Source organism: Apus apus, chromosome 5 (assembly GCF_020740795.1).
Source record: "Apus apus isolate bApuApu2 chromosome 5, bApuApu2.pri.cur, whole genome shotgun sequence".
Taxonomy (NCBI): domain Eukaryota; kingdom Metazoa; phylum Chordata; class Aves; order Apodiformes; family Apodidae; genus Apus; species Apus apus.
The window spans coordinates 9,733,134-9,753,759 of record NC_067286.1 but is presented as its reverse complement, the minus strand read 5'-3'; the positions used below and the strand labels follow the sequence as shown (position 1 = coordinate 9,753,759).

At 36.1% G+C, this 20,626-nt stretch overlaps 1 protein-coding gene across 3 annotated transcripts in view; it reads left to right on the top strand.

Annotated features, from left to right (window-relative positions):
* Positions 1 to 19,998, top strand: part of PARVA (parvin alpha) — a 67,316-nt gene extending 47,318 nt beyond the window's left edge. For all 3 annotated transcript variants that reach the window (XM_051621552.1, XM_051621554.1, XM_051621553.1), the window contains 8 exons: positions 735 to 850; positions 5,682 to 5,740; positions 6,808 to 6,827; positions 8,129 to 8,190; positions 8,857 to 8,925; positions 10,538 to 10,639; positions 11,438 to 11,510; positions 15,000 to 19,998. In XM_051621552.1, the coding sequence (XP_051477512.1) occupies positions 735 to 850; positions 5,682 to 5,740; positions 6,808 to 6,827; positions 8,129 to 8,190; positions 8,857 to 8,925; positions 10,538 to 10,639; positions 11,438 to 11,510; positions 15,000 to 15,076 (578 nt within the window). In that variant the 3' untranslated portion in view covers positions 15,077 to 19,998. The remainder of the gene's footprint in view (positions 1 to 734; positions 851 to 5,681; positions 5,741 to 6,807; positions 6,828 to 8,128; positions 8,191 to 8,856; positions 8,926 to 10,537; positions 10,640 to 11,437; positions 11,511 to 14,999) is intronic.
* Positions 19,999 to 20,626: the final 628 nt, after the last annotated feature.

Genomic DNA, 20,626 nt, shown 5'->3' with positions numbered 1-20,626 from the left:
AGGAATACTACTGTGGGGAAGACTATAAATGCCAAAACAAAATAGAAGAAGAAGAAAGGCGATAATAAAAATTAGAAATTATTCACTTTCATGCCAATGGTTTGATACTTGATGAAGGATTTGCTAGAGTATGGCTTTTGATATCTTGTAAGACATGTTAGTGTTAACTACCCATATATAACCTGCTGTGAAAAAGCTTCAATAACAAAAACTACAACAACTTCATGAGGAATGTTTGAGTCATTGAGTTTAGTAAGTTATTGCCTAAAGCTTCTGCCAAAATAGGCTCGTTTATCATCCTGCAGACGTTGTGACACTTAAAAATGAAGGAACTGCATGTTATGAGTACAAAAATATCTTTCTGATAGTCCATAAATCCTTATTGAAATAAAGGGAATAAAGAAAAGGCAAGGGGAATGCAGAGACAGCACTTAAACTGCCATACATGAAATCTGGCTTTTGGATTAGCTTCAGATTTCCATCTACACAAGCCTATGGCATCCAGACGTTGCAAAAAGTAACACATTGGTGCTGGTGAATATTACTGACTGGGCTGCCTTCGCATGACCTGTTCAGCAGGAGGAGACCAGTAAGGGGAGATGTGCCTTAAAAGTGTCCCCTGCCTCCAGGGAGAAAGAGGAAGAGAGTCCTATAATCCCTACATCCTAAAAATTGAAACTTTGTGCCCTGGTTACTTTGCAGTTTTTAACTTGTGCTTCTAATATCTGTTTCAGCTGTTCATGCTAAAAGTCTCGTAGCAATACTTCATCTTCTGGTTGCATTATCGCAGTATTTTCGAGCACCAATCAGACTCCCAGATCATGTGTCCATTCAGGTGGTTGTTGTGCAGGTAAGAGAGGTGTTAAACAGCTCTTGGTAGTGTTGTGAAACTGACTGAGGGTGTTTCTTGAAAAATACATGTGGAGTTTCTGCTTGGATGAGCATGCGTGTATCTCCTTGGCTGACAAGAAACACACATGCCCCATCCCTGCTGACAGTGCTTCGACCAGAAAAAGGCAGAAGTTCTTTCCCAGATTGAGCTGTGGCTCAGAATATCTTGTTTTGGTTGTGAAGTGGCCAGATTCTGACATTAAAAATATATGAAGCATTATTATTGTTGGAATGTGTTTGTTTATCGCTCAATATGATCTCTAGAATTATTATTTTTTCCATTTTTGACGGCCTTCTCACTTATGTAGAGATTGAAATAATTCTTGGCACTGAATGATGAATTGTCACCATTTATTACATCCAGATTCATGTTAGGTGACTAGATACTCATTTTCAGCCTTGTGCATGCTGATGTAGTCTGATTATAGTGTTGACTTTCTTATAAACATGCAAAAAACCCTATCAATTAAATCTTTTTTGTCAGTCAGTCTCCTTATCCATCCAAACTCTTCATGTTATTATGTTCATCATTTTTATTTCAGTTGGATTTGTGCTTGCTCTATCTTACACAGCCACTTACCATTTAATTTGCTTTTTTTTCTCTCCAATTTACCTTTATTTTTCACGCTATATCTGTGTTTATTTATGTGTATTAACTGATGTTACTGTGAAGTATCTGGTGCAAAGAACTATTGCTCAAGTTTTGTGTAACTGAAAATCTCTGGGACAGATCTGAGAAAGTTACAACTCCTTTTTCCAGCATTCAATCCAGAAAACTTTTTTAATTTGGAGAGAAACCTGAAGTACAGTCTCTGGTATATTTATCACTGATGCCTGATAATGAGTCATTGAATCTCAGATTCTGCCTTAGGAGTTTCTCCACAGACAATGAAAGAACCCCAGCAAATCGGGACTTATGTGTCTAAGGCTTCAGAGGAACATACTTTCCAAGCACTTCCCTTTGACGAGTATAAATATATTAATTGCACTGGTTTATCTCAAAGTTCTACCAAAAACAGCTGAAGAAATGAGGAGTGCAGTGATCAGGGCATCCTTGGGATGAGAGATGAAACCAGACAATGAACACAGTTCTAGAATAAAGAATGAGAACTTGCATTCTGCTGTCACTCCATACATCCACACAAAATTCCTGTTGAAATCAATGGACATAATTGTCTTCTTGTTTAATAGGCTAATGTAGTTCAATAGCAAATCCACTGAAGTCAATAGAGATAAACCAATTTAAAAGCAGTAAATAGTGGGAGACTGGCTCACTGCTTTGCCTCTTAGCTACACAGCTGTAGCTCAAGCACCAGTGAATTGCAGAGAAAGCAATTTCACCAGAATAAAAACCAAGTAATGTTGCAGAACAGCTATGCTGATTCCTATTAACATAGGATGGGGGCCGGTATTCTTAGTGTGATTGTGTTTGAGACATTTTTAATTTTTATTTTATGCTGGGTGGGTTTTTTATTTTTTAAATGTCTTTCATATCTTATGGGATTGATTCTGTATAATTCATCACATACCCTTTGAACTCCATGAAATTTTTAATCAACAGTCAGCAGATCCTGAAGCCTAATTTAGGGTTCAAATTTGCATGCCTCATGTTCTAGACCCTCATACATTCTGTAAAGTAAGGTTATGCCTAGAGAAACTCAACAGACTATGTGGTACCTTATTCTACTCTGTACAGTTTGATAAAGGGAACTGTAGAGAGACAGAAATAAAAGAATTAGGTACTTTTGGAAAATCTTCAAGGAAGACTACCCTAGTTCATTTAATGTTTGTGTAATATGAGAGTAATATGAAATCTGGAGTATAAGCTGATTTGGGAAAAAATGGGATAATTGGACCTTTTGTAGCTATTTTGTTATGTTATTTCTTTTACTTCCATAATAATAGAATTATTAACTTTGAACAAATCACAGCCTTTGATCATTTCTACTGAAAAAAATGAGAGCTTTGTGGGAAGCTGGATCTTAGCATCTTTTTTGCCTCTTTAAAAAAATTATTTATTTATGCCATCCACAAATGGTTAAATGACAGATTGTGTGCAACAGTTGTAAGTCAGAGAGTATAAGCATGCTTTTGCAGGGCAGTCAGAATGGCTTCAGCATATTCTGAGCACAGGAGCAGCAATTTTTGGGTGCATAAATGAATGTTAAACAAAGTTAGGAAGTTAATGAGATTAGAATAAGGTGTACATCACAAGCTTAATCTGAGATCATTGCTCCTGCTGCCCGTCTGAAAACCCGGGAAGGGTCAGAAATGTTTCTGAGCAGCACTGCCTCCAGGTTCCCAAATCTTTTTATAATGGCAGATGTATTTGTCCTTTCCAGACAGTCCTTTCCAGAACTCTAGAATAGTTCTGAATTTCATCTTGATGGGGCAGTTATAAAACATAATTTTCCAGATGAAATAGTGGCCTTTAGTGGAATCTTTCAGCTGGGAGGGAAGAGATGTCAAGCCTGGCCAAATAAAGTCTTCTGTGGTCACTGGAATGCACATCCAACTTTTCTTTTTAATGGAGAATCTTAATTCATGGCTTATTTCTCGATAGCTTTTACATAGTAGATGTTAATTTTTATAATTTGTTATGATTTGTTGTTTCCATTATAGCCACTCTTGTCTTTAAGGAACATTACTGGACTCATTTCTCAGTGCACTTCTTTGTATTTGTTGGAATATTGTGTCATTATCTGTCTAGTATAAAACAAGCTTTACAACAGGTGACAAATGTTGGGGTCAATTTTGAGGTTTTAAAGTGCAAAAAATGTATGGGAAGCAGTCTTCACAGAGAATGTGTTTAGACTAGTGTTGCTAAGATAGAGTCCGTTCTGATTGTTGCTGTTGGGACTTTTTCACCATTCTTTTTACAACTCTGAAGCATAGGAGAGTCTATCTTGACATGTGCTGGTCAAATAAGTGTCCAACTTACGTTAATGTGTCAAATGCATGTCATACTTGGGCAGTGTGGAAATTGTATAGATGTAAGTGATCAGATGCCAGGCACAAAACTGGCTTTCCTTTTGTTGTTGTTGTCAACAATAGCATTAAGGTGCAGAATTCCTATTGATATTAATTGCAGTTTATCAAATCTGAGAAGTACAGTTGCCATTGCTATGGTGCTCAGCTCCTTTAGGAGATAAGGATGTAGGGCTTTTGCTCCAGAAGGCATCATTGGCACGTCAGAGTCATGATCAGGAGGAAAGAAAAGTTTCATTTCACCCTGCAGCAAAGAGAAAAATAAACAAAAATCCCAAACACAGTAGAATTCTAACTTGAGCTAGCTAGATTACAATTTCAAATGCAAGTACTTCTTGCTATCTACTCAAGCTGGAAGTGAAGATAGCACTAAATGATGTAGTTCTTCTTCAGGCTTTCAAAATTTGTGACAGATGTCTCAGCAGCTGTTCTGTGCCCCCTCTTCCAGTATGGAACACACTGGACTCCACTCTATCTTTCATAATGTTCAGAGGTCCTCCTTGAATGCATTTTTAACCATGTATTTAGTAACAGGGCTTTAAAAAAACACAACACAAAACCACTGAAACTATCACCTAGCTTAAAGGACCATTCAGAGTACTCCAAGTGCCAGTCTGGAGTGACCCAGAGGGTGCCACGTGTGGCTTTCTTGCAGAAAGAAGTTTGATCCTCATATATTTTAGGATAGGAGTATAGACTGGCCAAGTCCTCAGCACATCGTACACCAAGGGCTGCCTCAGGTGGGGATGTGCTGTCTTCTCCAAGGCATGGAGCAGCAGCCCCAGTTCACATGCCATGAAGGACTTTTCCGTGTAGCAGGCAAGTCTACGGCTAGCATAGATTTTTCTCATTTCCTTGTATGACAGGAAGTTTAGAATCATGACTAATTGCCTAATGTCTAGACTTTACATGCAGTTGTCAGCGCTTGCCTCACTTTTCTTTCTGCATTGCAAAGTTTTACTAATTCCAGTGAACAGAATTAACAGAGAGAACATAAAGAGAGGCAAAACATATGTGCGGTATTTACACTGCCACCAGATGACTGTGATCAGCATCCTGGAAACAATGTCAATTTTTTGAACTCCTTCATTTTCCAACTGACTCTAATAGCAACCATTTGAGTAAGCTTCTGCCATTTTGTGTGCAGCTTCTAGACACAGGCCACTCACCACCATGTGTAAAGGGCTTCTCACATCTGAAGAACACTCCAGTCAATGCATTTATCAACATCAAGATGACTGGGGTGTGGATCAGGCTAGTATGCTCCATTTTGATTTTCCATCACAAGCAAATAGAGCTCATTATGTGAATGATCCAGGAAAGGAAAACACAGACGAAAAAAAGCAAGTGTATGAGCAGGGCAGAAAGAACAGGTATCCTGGGAGCAAGATTTTTGCAGAAGAAAAGCATGGGCACCATCTACCAAGCTGTTCATTGAAATACAAGGTTTAATTCAAATCACCTAGACATACCTCTACTAAAATACTTACGTATGTGTTTAGGTGTTTCAAATGACTTGCTGAATTGGGGCCTTTAAAAGAAAAGTGAATTAAGAACAATTGAGAAAGGAAAATAAATACTTCCTTCTACAGGTGGAGTTTCAAGTTTCTTGTTAATGTACAGAAGAGTTTTCTGAAATACTTAGAAGGTGAAATAATATATTACTGTAAGTTTGTTTTTAAACAGTTCTTATTCTGCTGGTTTCTTATCTAATTATGTTTGTGGATCACAAATAATTTTTTACTTTACCGTAAGCATTAAACTTGACTGAGAAAAATGTGGCTTTTTTTTTTTTTTTCCAGAAAAGAGAAGGAATCCTCCAGTCTCGACAAATCCAAGAGGAAATAACTGGTAACACTGAGTATGTCAATACCACTTTTGCCAGCAGTTCAGTAATTGAACACAGATGCGTCTCAGAAATTCAAACATTTGCTGATATTTAGATTTCAGTATTGGGGTTCCAAGGAAGATGATGCATCAGCCAGTGACTGTATTTTAGCCTTTTCAAAAGCTGCAAACATGTATCTAAAAATACAAAAGGGTGAGGAAATACAGAGCTGGGGAACTAAAAGCAGGAGAGCAGGGTAAGAGACAAGACAGAGTGAAGATATAAAAACCCCTCTTTATTTATCTACTACTAAATTATTTATGTGTTTATTTTATTTCATGTTATTTTGTTCAAAAGTCTTCAAACAAACAAGAAAGATAGGCTTCATTCTTGTACGTTGGTGTTTACTTGATAAAGAACTAGATTCTTTCAGAAAGGAATGTGATGTGACTATTTTAGGTGTTTGAACTTGGGGGATGTAAAGTGACAGTAGTAAGCCCCGTGTATCTCATCTCACCAAACAATTTTTAATGGAAAAAATATTCCACACCAACAGAAACCAGTAGTAGAACATTCTAGTTTCTAATAGAATGGAGAGAAGCCAAACTATTGACTTATTATTGCTCTCTATGGATTTGTTTACAAGTAATAGTTATATGTGGGATCAGCTGGAGCAAAATGCTGCAGTCCTCAAGAATCCAGTCCAGGCATGGTTTTGTCTGGAATTGTATTGTAGTTGATATGGTAAATGCATCGTTAAAGCAAAGGGAAAAATTTTCACAAAGTCAAGATGAAAAAGCCTTCTTCGCTCAGGCAAGGTGTGCTGATTTAGTTCAATAGTAGGTAATCTGAGACCTGGCCTCCCATGGGACTTTAGTGAAGCCAGGAGATATTATGCTGATGGCCTCCAGGCTAATTCAGATTCTCAACTGGAATAACTTGGTGAAAGTTTCCTGAATTCCATGGGTCTACTTCAGTTTTCACCAAGCTGAAGATCTAGCCATGCATGCTGTTTTCTTTTGCAGCACAGTGTCTGCTAGTGAATTATATATAACTGGTTTTGTTTGTTTGTTTTGTTGTGTGTGTTGTTTTTTTCACAGGGCATTATCAGGAAGGCATGGTAAGTTAATTTGATTATTTTATTTTTCTTGAGGCAGCCAAAGTATGCATTAGTTCTGCAGTAGATGGTCACTTTGATCAAACTGCAAGGAAGTAGAGGGGTTTCAAGTTGCCCTGGCAACTTGATATATAAATATATACACCACAGGCTATTGTGGTAGTTAAAAAATTAGGAAAAAAAGCATTAAAATAAGTCTTTTCCATCTTTAAAACACATTTCATTGCTTTTCAGCACATGTTAATTTGTAGGTGCTGTGTAGTTTAATGCCCAGAACATATTACAGTAATAGTATTAATGGTCAGAACTTCCCAGCATAATATGAAATTATGTCCTATCATAAACCAGCTGATGAACTTGTTGGCATTCTTGCATACATGACCTGCTTACACTTTAATGACTTTTGAGTCGTTTTTCAGCAGGCCTAAACACTGTGCAGGTTCCAGTGCCTAACATGTCTTACTGCTGGTGCTGAGACTGGCCAAATGTCTTGCCAACACAAAACACTGATCTGAGGAGCTTAGGTGGAGTCCCATCAAGAACTTAGATTTACTACTTGTATTATTTCAGTGCCTGCTTACAGCTGATTTAAAAGGCTGTGTGCATGACCTCTTTTTCCAGTGGTATCCCTGAGCAGTCTTCCTTTGTATGAAGTCTGCCTTCTTCAAATGCCTTTGGATCCTCTCTAGCATTTTTTTTTTTTCCCCATTTTCTTCAGGAGGTGATACAGTAGCATGCCAGTCATGCTACCCTAGGTTGCCTGTCCTGCTGATAATGTTCTAAATTGCATATCAGAATAGCCCAAAAACATTTATACAGAGGATTGTATTGCAGCTGTAATCCTAGCTTGCTTGAGGTGGTTAACATAGCACACCACAATGCAGTCAGTGGCCCATGGGGAAAAGCTTCCTCTGTAGCTGTAGTGACTCAAGATGTAAATTCATGTTCTTCTGCACACAATTATTTCATTACTTAGCTCCCTATAGCTGGCTGTTTAAGGTTTTATGTATAAATATAGCATTTAAATAAATTTAAATAAATTCTTTGTTCATTTTTGAGAAACAGGGTTGTTAGGTAATCCAAATCCTACTTGAAAATTAGGCTTTTTGTAAATAATAGACAATAAGTTACTAGCAACTTCTCACAAGAGAGCAGCATGCAAAATACATGGTACTTGGAATACAAAGAGACTATATTGAAACCTTTTGCTGACTCTGTTGTCTTAAATTATTATGTACCATAATAAGTGTTTATTGTGCATTTGGACAGTTGCTACACAGTGTATTAACATCTCTGTTTTTCAGAAAGAGATGCATTTGATACTTTATTTGACCATGCTCCAGACAAGCTCAATGTAGTGAAAAAGGTTGGAAGGTTTTTATTTTTAAAATGCATAGTGTGTGCATGTGCATGCTTGTATGTATCTGTACGTATATAGTGAATGTGTATGTATATAATTGGCATAGTTTGCATACATTAAATACCATCAAGCTTTATGTTTAAACAAATATACAAATTCATTAGTGTAATGTTACTTTTTATTAATTTTTAGCATCATGAACTTAGCTTTGGAACACAGAACAATGTGTCGTTATCAAAGTTTCCATCAAAAAGAAGTCCTCACAAAGTGTATGTGGAGTAGAACACAAGTGGTAGATGAAATCCTGTTGCCAAGAGGTATCCAGTTTACAACTGCCAGGCATCTGACCTAGGGTATTTTGCCTGCTGTCAGATTTGAATGGAGTCAAATTACCCACTTCCCTATAGTCTGATACAAGGTTTTTTTTAACAATTGTTATGTTTTAGCAGTGTGTTTTTATCTCTGTACATCACATTAATTTTACTCCTGTTCTTCATTCTTGGAAGAAAATGCAGTCATTTTTTTTTCATGTCACATTTCAGTTTTGAAAGTTAAAAATCGTGTTGCAGTCTGTTTACTTGTGCAAATTCTCTTCTGGGTGGAGTTCATACTGCATGTGTTCAACTGCTGCCCTACTGAATAGACCTTCACTACATTGTTTTCATCTTTCAGACTCTCATCACCTTTGTGAACAAACATCTCAATAAATTGAACTTGGAGGTCACTGAACTGGAGACCCAGGTAGGTTTTACAAGGTTTCTTAAAGGGGAGGAGCAGTTGCACTGGGTTATTCACTATGCTTCTAAGTTTATCCAGAAATTTCAATACAGTATTGATTGGGCTCTTAAGATGTTCTTTCTATGGGAAACCCTTCAATTCTGAATATGTTCATGTGAAGAAGATCCTCAACAATGAAGCAGAGAGATCATGATGGCAGTTAAATTTCTCTAAAACAGATTGGTACTGCCATTAGCATAAAAATTAATTAACAGATGCTACCTCTTGAGTGTTGCCAAGTGCTATAAGCAGAACCTGTGCTTGTTTTGGTCAGGAAAGAACTCTTGCTGGATTTGACCCAATGTCAAGCTGAACAGTTATTTCCTGCCTACCTTTACTCAAGTACACAATCCCCTGGGATTACAATGGCACTATTCAGTGAGATACTTTCTTGAGAGTAAAGCTACTCAGGTGTATAGACAGCTGTACAGTTGGGCTGCAGACTTGATTGCACCTCAGAAATAATGTGGGTACATGGTCGTCTTTCTTGTTTTCAGCTGCTAAATTGGCTGGAAAGAAACTAAAAGAAAAGCTTAATCCTGCTGTATTAATACCTCCCCATGTGAACAATTGCAGCAGTTATCATAAGAAGATTACAAGGTCATGTAGCAAGGATGGTTTCCACACTACCAAAAAAATTCAGGTGTCTTCAGGACAGACTTTATTTTATGTCTTGATTCATGTGATTAAGAGGCTCTGATTTATTTAATTAACTTTCAGTGTGGTAGATATTTTTCAAAGGTAAAATAGAGACTTAGGTGGAAATACTGCATAAGGGCTTTCAGAAAGGTGTTCCTTATGCCTGCTTATTGCATTGTATATTTCTTGGGGAAAAAATAAAACAACAGCTAATTATTCAAAGGTGTTTCAAAACCCCTTAAGCATTTATCTGAAACAGTATTCCCTAGGATGGAAGATTGTGTTTCTCAGGAAGGTGATGGGTAACTCATTTTGTTTGGGGATTGATTCTGGGGATATCTCAATGCACTGATAGACCTGATGCCACAGGGGTAAGAGAGGCCTTTAACAAAATCATATGGATGTAGCTGTTTTTGTGGGGTTTTTTTAGATAAAATGAACATAGAGCAATTAGGTATCTTCCATCTGTAATTACATGCACTTAAAATTAGATTGACTCAGATGTGCAGAAAGTAGACAAAGATGATTCTTTGTTTCTTTATTTCCTCCAATATACTGAATTTTAGTGCAGTCGTGAGTTTGCACCTTCATTCTGCTTTTCTCTGCTCAGGGAATGCATGCCATCTGAGAGGCTGAAAGGCAGCTGTTCTGTTTACCCACAACTTGTAGAAGAGAAAGCCACTGATGACCTTTCTATCCAGAAACTTTATTCTGCATGTATACTTTAGTATTAGGTCAGTTTTGGAGAAGATACAGCAGAACATACTAATTAAATAAAAGAAATCAAAGAAATTAGATGAGATCTTTTAGTTGCAATTTAAAATATTTGTCTTAGTAGTTTGTTGACAGTTCTGCAGTAGACAATATGTATCTTGTTCATTAATCAAAGCAATGAGTTACTCTTCAGAAAATGTACCAAGAAATGTCTTTTTTACAGTTTGCAGATGGTGTGTACTTAGTCCTGCTAATGGGTCTCCTAGAAGGTTATTTTGTTCCTCTGCACAGCTTTTTCTTAACTCCTGATAGTTTTGAACAAAAGGTAATTAGATTTCGTTTTTCTGTTAAATAAATGTATTAATATAGTAGTACAAGGATGACACAAACTTTTCCACTTTAGTTTGATGTAAATAGCTGAAATCAATAGAGGACTGTGCTGGCAACCTGTTCTGAACATATTTAAGATCTTCGTATTAACACTTAGCTAGAAGAAAAGGGAAAATGTTATTAATGATGAGGAGGTTAGCAAGTATTAACCGATTTTGGCAGCCATTGTGTCATTGAACCAGACTTATTGTTCAATAAGTTTATAGTTATACACACAAATTGATTACAGAACTGATTTTTTGCATCCAAAATAAAAAAATTTAACATGGTTTCATGTTAAATGGTTTCATGAGTTTTTGGAATCATAAAGGAATATGTCTACTAGGTATAATTTTGAGACCACAACCACTACCCCAGTGTCTGTTGCTATCCAGGCAATTCAGTTGTCTGTTCGAGAATCAAACACTTCATGGGCCATCATGTTCCAAATTTTAAACTTGTGGGGGGTGGGTTATTCTTATTGATAGGCTGTTTTTCAGTGAGTTATATTAGTTCACGTGTAATTTTTTGATTACTTTTTTATTTCTGAAACTACCATCACCATCCAGAAAAAATGAAAACAATGGATTGTCTGGATTCCATAGACCAGATCTTCCATTGATATATGGAGCCCTGATTATTTTTTTTTTACTTCTGAGCATCAGTGTCTGCAGCTTTAAATATGTCATGTTTTGACCATTTATACTATCCTGTATATAGTTCACAATAATGACTACCTTTATTATTTTACTAGGTCCTCAATGTATCCTTTGCTTTTGAGTTAATGCAAGATGGTGGATTGGAAAAACCAAAGCCAAGACCAGAAGGTATCTAGTATCTTCTAAAAAATTTGCTTTGGATCCAGGTCTTGTCACATAGCATTATGATATAGCTAGATGAAAGTTTAAAGGTTAATCCAAGAGTGAAATGCAAGATTTTGAAGTGCTCAGGTATCTTATTTCAAATGGCTGATAGATACACTTCTTCAAATGTAGCAAAGCTTCCTCTCTTCAATGTCCAGGGTAGCATTTGTGTGACCAAACATATGCAGTAATAATCAGATATTCACTGAAAGAAAAAGAATACAATTGTGAATGGTGTCACTGGCAGATGTGAATTGCTCCAATTGCTCCATTTTCCCCCATCCCACATCTTCATACTAAACCTCAAGTATTCAGTGTAATTTACAAGATTTTCACAAAAGAGGTAGATGTTATTGAAGAAGGATTTCAAGTGTTCACATAACTGCCTTTGAGTGCAGGACCTAATCATGCATATTTATATTAGATTTAGAGCTAGAGACTGAAAGTAAAGTGTATTTTCAGGGAAGATGAAGGTTTAGCTGCTGACTTTAGCAGGACCAGGATTCCACTCATCTTAGCATGTATAAATACATGGTTTAAATTCAGCTTTTCAAACTGTATGTAGGGCCCTTGATTCACCATGTTACACTGTACTCTTGTGATTCCTCCCATGAGAAGCTACCACTTCTTACTGTGCAGGAGCTGGACATGCAGCTTCTGCTCCACTCTTCCCAACAGGGTACTAGCTGGGTCTCTGCTGGTTACCTATCATCATAATCAATACATCTGTGTTTTCAAGACCCACTGCAGATTCACATTCTGTGGTGTACAGTGTTTTCCTGCTGTACTATTGGATTGTCATTCCCGGGGGACTTGATATAAGTGAATGCTCAGAGTTTTCATTCTAGTAGTAAGGGGTCTCTGGAGATGCAGGCACACATCACTGAATCAAGTTCTGCTCCATTCTGTTTATTTTCTATCCCTCTGAACTTCCACATCATAGCAGCAGCAGACATACACGTGCACACACAAAAAAATGTCTCAGGATTGAGTCTACACTGCCTATGCATTTTATCTGGACCTACCCCCGCTTTTTTTCACTTGCTTTGATCACTGTGACCCTCATCCACAATCATGCTTAACTAAACCAGTGGTGACAGTATCACAAACCTTTATGTTTGAAATAGTCAAAGAGAGGAGGGGGAAATCGTGAAATCTGGGGATCCAAGTAAAACAGAGAGTATCTGTGATCCCTTAGTCCCCATGGAAGTTTAAAATTCTTATGGCATTTAATTTTTCAGGTATTTATTGCTCTAGGGGGCAGCTAATTTTTCCAGTATAAATCAAGCCATAAGGATATTTCAGCATATATAAGACGTTGCTTGTGCAATTACTGAAATGCTTAATATGAAACTTCCTGCCCAACGTGAATGGAAAAACACATCTGTTTTATGTGTTGTTACACTGGGCACAATGCCCGTGCTTAAAGTTTCCAGTGAGCAAAAGAGTATTGAAAAGGATCTTACCCTAGATGTGTATACTAAATACTCTTTAAATTCCTACACTGTTTCTTTGAGGTTCTTGAGGAAAAAATATGCTGAAAAGTGCTTTAGAATATGAAAAACATATTTAGTGGAAAAAAGAATGTGGTTAAATAAATGAGTATGAAAACCAATGATTTTTGTGGGGTCAACAGTTTATTTGGGCTATTTGCAATATAATTGAAAAGGTATTAAATAGCTTTCCATGACCTTTTACTTTTAAAATGGCCAGTACATTAGTCTGCTGAGTCTGTAATGAATTCATTTGCAGTTTGAGCTTTTTCAGATTACTATCCTTGAAAGCCAAAATCCAATTTATCTTTTTGAAAATTGTAACCAGTTAAATGTTATATATGTTGGTCAAACATTTATAGCAATGGAAATAATTTATCTTTCTCTGTGAGCATGCTTATTTTTTGTTTGGACCTTTTTGTGGAATTCTGTTGTGGTGGTGGAATCTTCTAGTAATTTTGCAAAGACCTGTCAAAGTGATCTCTCTATTAATTTGAAGTTGTCTTTTTAGGAAATTAAGGTGTTCTTACCTTGTTGCTGGTCTAAAAGAGGCAACTTCCCTAATTACACTCCAGATTGCTGTTTGCATACATGATGTTGTGGGAGCAATGTGCCCTTCATGTAGCTTTTGGCATTTTCTCTTCGTTTTGTACCAAGTGTTTTTGGTCTGATTTATTTATAGCCACAAAACCATGTGGCCATGGTTTCATAACCATGCATAGTCTCAGCATAAAATGTAGGCTGTATTGTATTCACCCTCTGATTGTTTTCAGCCTTTCTCCATGTCAGTTTACCATGTCGCTAATATCTTTAGCCCTTCAAAGTTTGCGTAACAAAGTTTGTGACATCATGCTTAGAGAAATGATTAGATTCATTCTTCAAAGTACAACCCCTTCACAATCTGAGAGAAAGATCACCGTAGATAAGTACAATGGCAAAAATCTCTGATGATTATGAGCACAAGCTACTAAGCTTACTTGGAGGTTTTAAAGATAATGGGAGTATTCATACCACCTGCTTTACACCATGGCCAATTCCAAGAACCAAAGGTAGAAGACTGGGTTCCTATACAGTCAACAGAAAGAGATGTAGCTGTTCTAATTCTATTCTAGTTCTGTTCTAATTCTATTCTAGTTCTGTTCTAATTCTGTTCTAATGCTATTCTAAATCTGTTCTTACTCTATTCAAATTCTTTTGTATTCTTTCTGAGACAGTTCTGAGTCCCTATTTGAGACTGAATATTTCTTGAAGCACTAGCATAGACTGCTGCAGTAGTACTTGTCAGTTTGTTTTATAGATTTCTTGTGAAATAATATTGACTTTCTCAACAACTTCTCTTGGAAACAGCAGGTATTCATTAGCTTTTTCTTGCCTATAAATCCTTTACTTTAGATGTCGAGTTTCTAAGGACTGATTCAGCCATGAACATCAACTAAAAGCATTTTCAGAACTGTCTTTGAGGGACATTTCTATACCTAGGTTTCCTTTAGAAAGTTTCATCTTGCCTTTAGCTATTTTGCCGAAATTAGGCCTAATAAAGAATGTTGCACCCAAAATGGGCCAAGTCCTACAATTCTTACATAATAGAAGAGCTCCATTGGTTCCTGCCTGATTTTTTCAAAATAATATTTTTTTTTGGGCACAACTGACTGCAGATTCAGTAACATATACATACACACACATCATTCTACACACAATTTAGCAGCATTTCTTCATATCAGCAAGATTAGCCATTTGTATCCCTAACTAAAAGTGGCTGAAATAACAATTTTTAGTTGCCAGTTTAAAAATTGTGCTTTATTTATAGTTCTCCTCTTCTTTAGTATCTTTGTGATTTGAATGCTCATAGATATGGATCTGAAGAGTGAAAGGGAGTGGAGTATAGACACTTATTTTGAAAATGTTTTGTGCTAATAAAGTTACTAATGTGGGTTTTTTTTTCCCTTGTCTCTTTTTCCAGATATTGTAAATTGTGACTTGAAGTCTACACTGAGAGTACTGTACAATTTGTTTACCAAATACAGGAATGTGGAGTGAAGAATCGATTTGGGACGTAAAGGAGTGTTAACAAAGAAAACATCATACCTAACATAGTTTTCATCAGTATTCCTCTGCATCTCTATTCTAAAAGAAGCTAAACAATTTATCTGAAAATTTTATATTTTTTTCATAGTAGATTTGAAACATATAAATTATGAAGAAAAAGGGTTGGACGAAAGTGTTTGGGTATATTGTGGGAGGATTAATGTCTCAGTAACTGTCTTCACACTGTTTTTTAGCAGGTGAAACAAGAAAGAAAAAAGGTTTAGTGACTTTAATTCAAGTCATTCTTTGAAGCCAATCATAGGAAGATTCAGCACTGAGTATCTATTTTAATATTTTTTACAGATACCTTTTTTAATCTAGGGATTTTCTATCCATGATAATATGGTTCCATTCTGATTATGAGAAATGTGCATGGGGAGAATCAGTTAAATACTTTTGTTCACTTCACAGCTAAAAAGAAGAGACTTTCTCAGGCACTTAAGCTGATTCATTTGTATTTCCAGTGCAGTTAGGCTTGAATTTTATGGGTACAAACTGAAGTAGTTACTCATTCCTTTAGACATTATTATCATTATGTGATACTCTGGTTTAAATATGTGTTATTGAGCATTCCATATAAATACACTTTGCAGCCTGTGACTTGGTTTTGTTCAAGGAAGAGATCTTTTTTACAAAGTACACATTTCAGGAAAACACACCTGTATAATACAGTTTCCCTGTATTATTTGTATTACGTAGTATTAGAAAGTAAAAGAACAGCTTGTGTTTCTTTTAATAGTTTAAACACAGGATTATGAGGTTGCAAGTGTGGATTTATTGATAAATAGGATTTAGAATCTGTTTCTTTGGTTGATTTTAAGATTACTATATTTTACTACATAATGTCCAACACACACACACACCAAAAAAAATAAAATTTAAAAAAAAAATTCCAGAATCATTCCTGTAGCCTTTCAATTACAAAAGCACTACTTTTAGGTCTGTAAAGACTCCCTTACAGTGTAAGGTTCTTTGATCATTTTAGGTGACTATAAAGAGTACTTGTTTCTAATCATAACCAAGTATAAGCTGTTTTCTGTTTGGTTTTAGCTTTAACAAAGACACAAAAGACAAATGGAAGTTGATTCTTTTCTTAGACTTCATATCAACCACCAGTTGTTTCCATGAAGAAGCTGATAGAAACTGCCTGACACAAGACTTTACTACCAAAAACTGCACTGGCATAAGTTGGAGGTGAAATTAATCGTTTGCTAGCAGGCTTGTTGTTAGTCTTAGATAACTTTCTAAAAGAAGTGTTCCAATGCAACCGCAGATTCTGGGAATCCTGGGTTACACAGTAAGGAAGAAAATCCTGAGGCTGAAATTACTGTACGACTGTTTAGAAATCTTCAGGCTGTTTAGTGCAGGGAGGAGATGTGTTAATAGTCATCCAATTAGGGCAGAACTGGTACAGGTGAAAGGGAAAGCAATCTGTCAGCTCCTGAGTCTGTCCATCTGAAGAAATGCAGTGCTGGCGAGAGCAATCAATAACATCTGTATGTTACTTAGTGTATAAAGCATTACATATTTTTCAATTTTCCAGAACTTTTTTTAATACAGAGTTTTCTGGTGCAGCATTGACATAAAGGAAAGAGAAACAATTACATTCTGTCTTTGATGAACACTGACTGAAGTTTAATAACAAAGTGATTCTGACTTCTGCTGAGGACCACAGAGATTATTATTCTGAGAAGTAAATACCAAGTTTTGCAAAGAAAAGTAAATATTTCATTCAAAGGACAATACCTGGACATTCTCTGAACTCAGACGTTGTTATCTGATTGTTACAAGTATTCTAAGTATCTTTATTAAAATATTTTACCTCTATATTTTAATCTGAATTTCTGAAATTAGAGGTGCAGGAAATAAAAAATATTTACTTTTACACAGGTAAATAACTGGACATTTTTACCTTGTTGAAAACGAACATGTTTTCATTGTATCTTTATTATCTGACAAGCTAAATGATAGGAATTAACAAAGTGTTTTTTGAGCAAACTGAGACTGAACTTCTCATGTATATACCAGCAGTAATTTCAGCTTATTTTAATGTTTCACATGTAGGTTTTTTATTTGCACACCTAGACTGGAGTAATTGTAATTGTTAATTAAAAAATGTACAATGTTTTTTTCTGCAGAACATGGTCAGCTGAAATACTCTTTTACATCTCAGCAATGCCAAAACATTTTGATTGCCCTTGATTTCAGGAGTGCACTTTCTTTAAAGATGAGGTTTATATATGTAAAGGAAAAAATTAGGAACAGTGAAACTGGTTTTTGGCTGGATTTGAAAATAAGTATTCTGTGTTATATTGGTATAACATTATTGGAGATTTTGAAGTCTGTCAAACTGCATTTTCCATCCTTAAAAAACATAAAACTGAGGCAGAATGATGAAATCCTCATGCTGAATGCAATTACGCAGAACCATAGAAACACTTAGCTATCCAACCTTTACACAATTATCTATCCTATGGTAAGAAGTTATGTAAATTAAAATCTGCTATATAAACAATAGTGTCCTATGTAAATATAGACCCATGTGATAGTTTTAACACATTCACACAAATAGTATATGCTGCCATGTAGGAGTGGGTCACTGCTTGTATTTTCAACAATGTAGATTTAAATAGCTATCAGATAAATATGAAATCTAATATACAGATGATATCTAATATTTATTGCTTTGATACAGAATATTATAGACATATAGAATAATACTCCAGACAGTTTTCTCTTCAGCATTCAGTGTAGGCCTGCACCTTCCTTCAGGGAAGTGAGCTATTAAGCTAGCTGGGCCAAATTCTGCTGACACCTGGGGCGCTTTTGTTTGTGGTACACAGCAATGTATGCTGATGTACAGCTGAATGCACATTTTTCCTCACTGTTTATAATAACATAGAAGTTGTTTAAGTTTTAGGTCAATCCTGGATTTATTTATAATTATTTTAAATGATTATGTAGACCCAAATTAAGGGGTTGAGCCCACGTAAATTAACAGTCACCTGGAGAGGCCAGTTTCACTACTAGTCCGAGAAGGAGCCTTGGATCTCAAGGCTGCTATCTCAGCCCTTTGGCTGGGTTTCTAAAGCCAGATAGTATGGGTCGCAGCCACTGCCTTAAGATCTCATGGTGGTACTTGATTCTCATCCACCAGACCAATGTGTTTTGTCTGTTGTGCTGTGTCACACGAAGGCCCACAGGTAGCGGAGACCATCAACAACTGGCAGATTATTAGCCAGCTTGAGTAGCAAAGAAACAGTAACGTTTTCTGCTGCTGGGTCGTTATCAAACTGCCAAAAGAACAGAGTTTTTTGTGCTTCTGTGACTTCTAATCCATTCATTGCATCCAGCAATATGGTATCCAAATTTGCTTTGTGGCTGGATCCTGGCACGCTCTGTCAATTACACAAAACTGTTGTTTTTTTCAAGGAGGAGCTACAGATTCTTAATACTATGTCAAAAAGTTGTCAAAATAACAATCTAAAATCCCAGTATCTTGAGGTCAGCTCCTTTCATATTTGTTTCCTGTTGGCTGACATTAAGTTGCCATAAAGAACAGGCCCTGGAAAAATAGATATTGAAAGAATCTTTGCGTAATTTTACTGAGACGCATGAAGGTCAGAATTGGATTTCTGTATATTTCCAGTGGAGTACAGATGCACCGAGATTCTTATTAAATGAACTGACTGCAGAACATCTAGCTCTTTACAACTCTTAGTAGCTATCTTCTTGTTACAGGGGGGCAGCAACCCTTGCAGCTATGTAGTTCAGAAATTCAAGTGGACCCAGTAAGTGCTGGATAAGATCCTAATCTATTTGACTGACTGTGAACCAGGTTGCTGATTGGCATATCTCTGTGTAAACCAGTGGCATTAAATCAACAGAGCATTTGGTCCTTTCTGTTTTACAGAGAGTTACAGTACTTGGGAATGGTTTACATTCTGGCAGACTCTATTGATTGAGGTGAATGCTACTGGGTTGACCTCTGTTCTTATTTTCGCAAAGTATGTTTTTAAATTCATGTTTCAGATTAATTTACCAGACACCTTGCTGCAAGCCACAGTGTTGCAAAGTAGAATGGATTTTAAAAGTAATGCGTTTTATTTCATTAGAGAAATATATATATGATATTTAATGTACTAGATACTAGCTGTAGGTCTAGCTTTTGTTATTCTTGTCGTCCTATCAAAATAGCCCTCATGAATGGCCTGTGTGTGTGTCAAGCACCCAAAGAAAGAATAGTGCCTTGAAGATACCTTGCAACATTTTCTACACTGTTACTTAACAGACTTCTGTCATTTTACTGTAAGAATTAGTAGGTTTTGTCTTTACAGTTAAAGTACAATTAAAGGCTGAAGAAATAATTTGTAGAAAAGTTATAAAGATATTTTGTTTCAATGTATTGCATAGAAAATTCAGACAGCAGTACCAAAATTCAAAAATTATTCATACCTCAGCATCCACAGATTATTCCAAAGAGGTTTTGAGTAATTTAACATTTACTAGGGCTAATTTTATATTTTTTTACAATATTTTCTGTGTGACTATTTCTTTTTGCAGAAATGACTTTTTGTTTTCTAGTGGTTTAATACTACATGCTCTGCAACAATGTTAATGTAATTGAAATATTTGGTTTTAAATTTGAATATCAGATTAATTGATAAAAAATATTTGCAAAATTTACTTCTTAAAATGTGTGTCTGAAAATAATGATTAGTTTAATTTAAACTGCATTGCCCTCAGCTGCGGAGTTAGCTTTCACAGAATGTATTTTATGTAATCTGTAAGAGACACTCTATTGCTGACTTTTTCCTGTTCTTTTTCTGAAGTCTTTGTTATGATCCACAATAAAATATGCACCTGAAAATCAACACTGTATGTTATTGTCAGGTCAAAGTCTGAACACGTTACAAAAAATTAGGAAGTCTGCATGGTTTATGTTCTCAGAGCTTCCAGAGCTCTTTATGCATCTAACCCATTCTCAATTACCTCTTTGTGGGTGTACTCAGTGTTTATTATTATTTTCTGTGGGGGCTGGTGACAGCTGAAAGTGGGTTGGCAAAAACAGCCATGTAAACATATGCTTGAAATTATTAACAGCAGCAGATCAGGAAAATGCCATATTTGATTCAGAATAGCAAAGTATGCCTTTGCTTTAATATTGCTGTGCTGAACACTTTAATGGTGATATTGCATCTGGGTATAATGTGATTTTCTGCAGAGTAGTTCTGTCATTTTGAAATGGAACAAAATGTTAGTGAAATGATAAAATAATTGAAATTAAATTGTCCCTTTCAGAAAATAAATAATTTATGGAGATTCTGAGTTTTATTTTTTATAACCTTGTTTCTGTTGTGAACCTTTAATGCAGGAGCTTCAATGCAGAACTTGGAACCAGTCAAAAGTATAGGCATCTCAAGTGCTACCCATCAACAGTTTTAGCCACTGAATTACTGGGATGAATCCAGAAGCAGGTGCTTGATATTTAGGTCTGCTTGT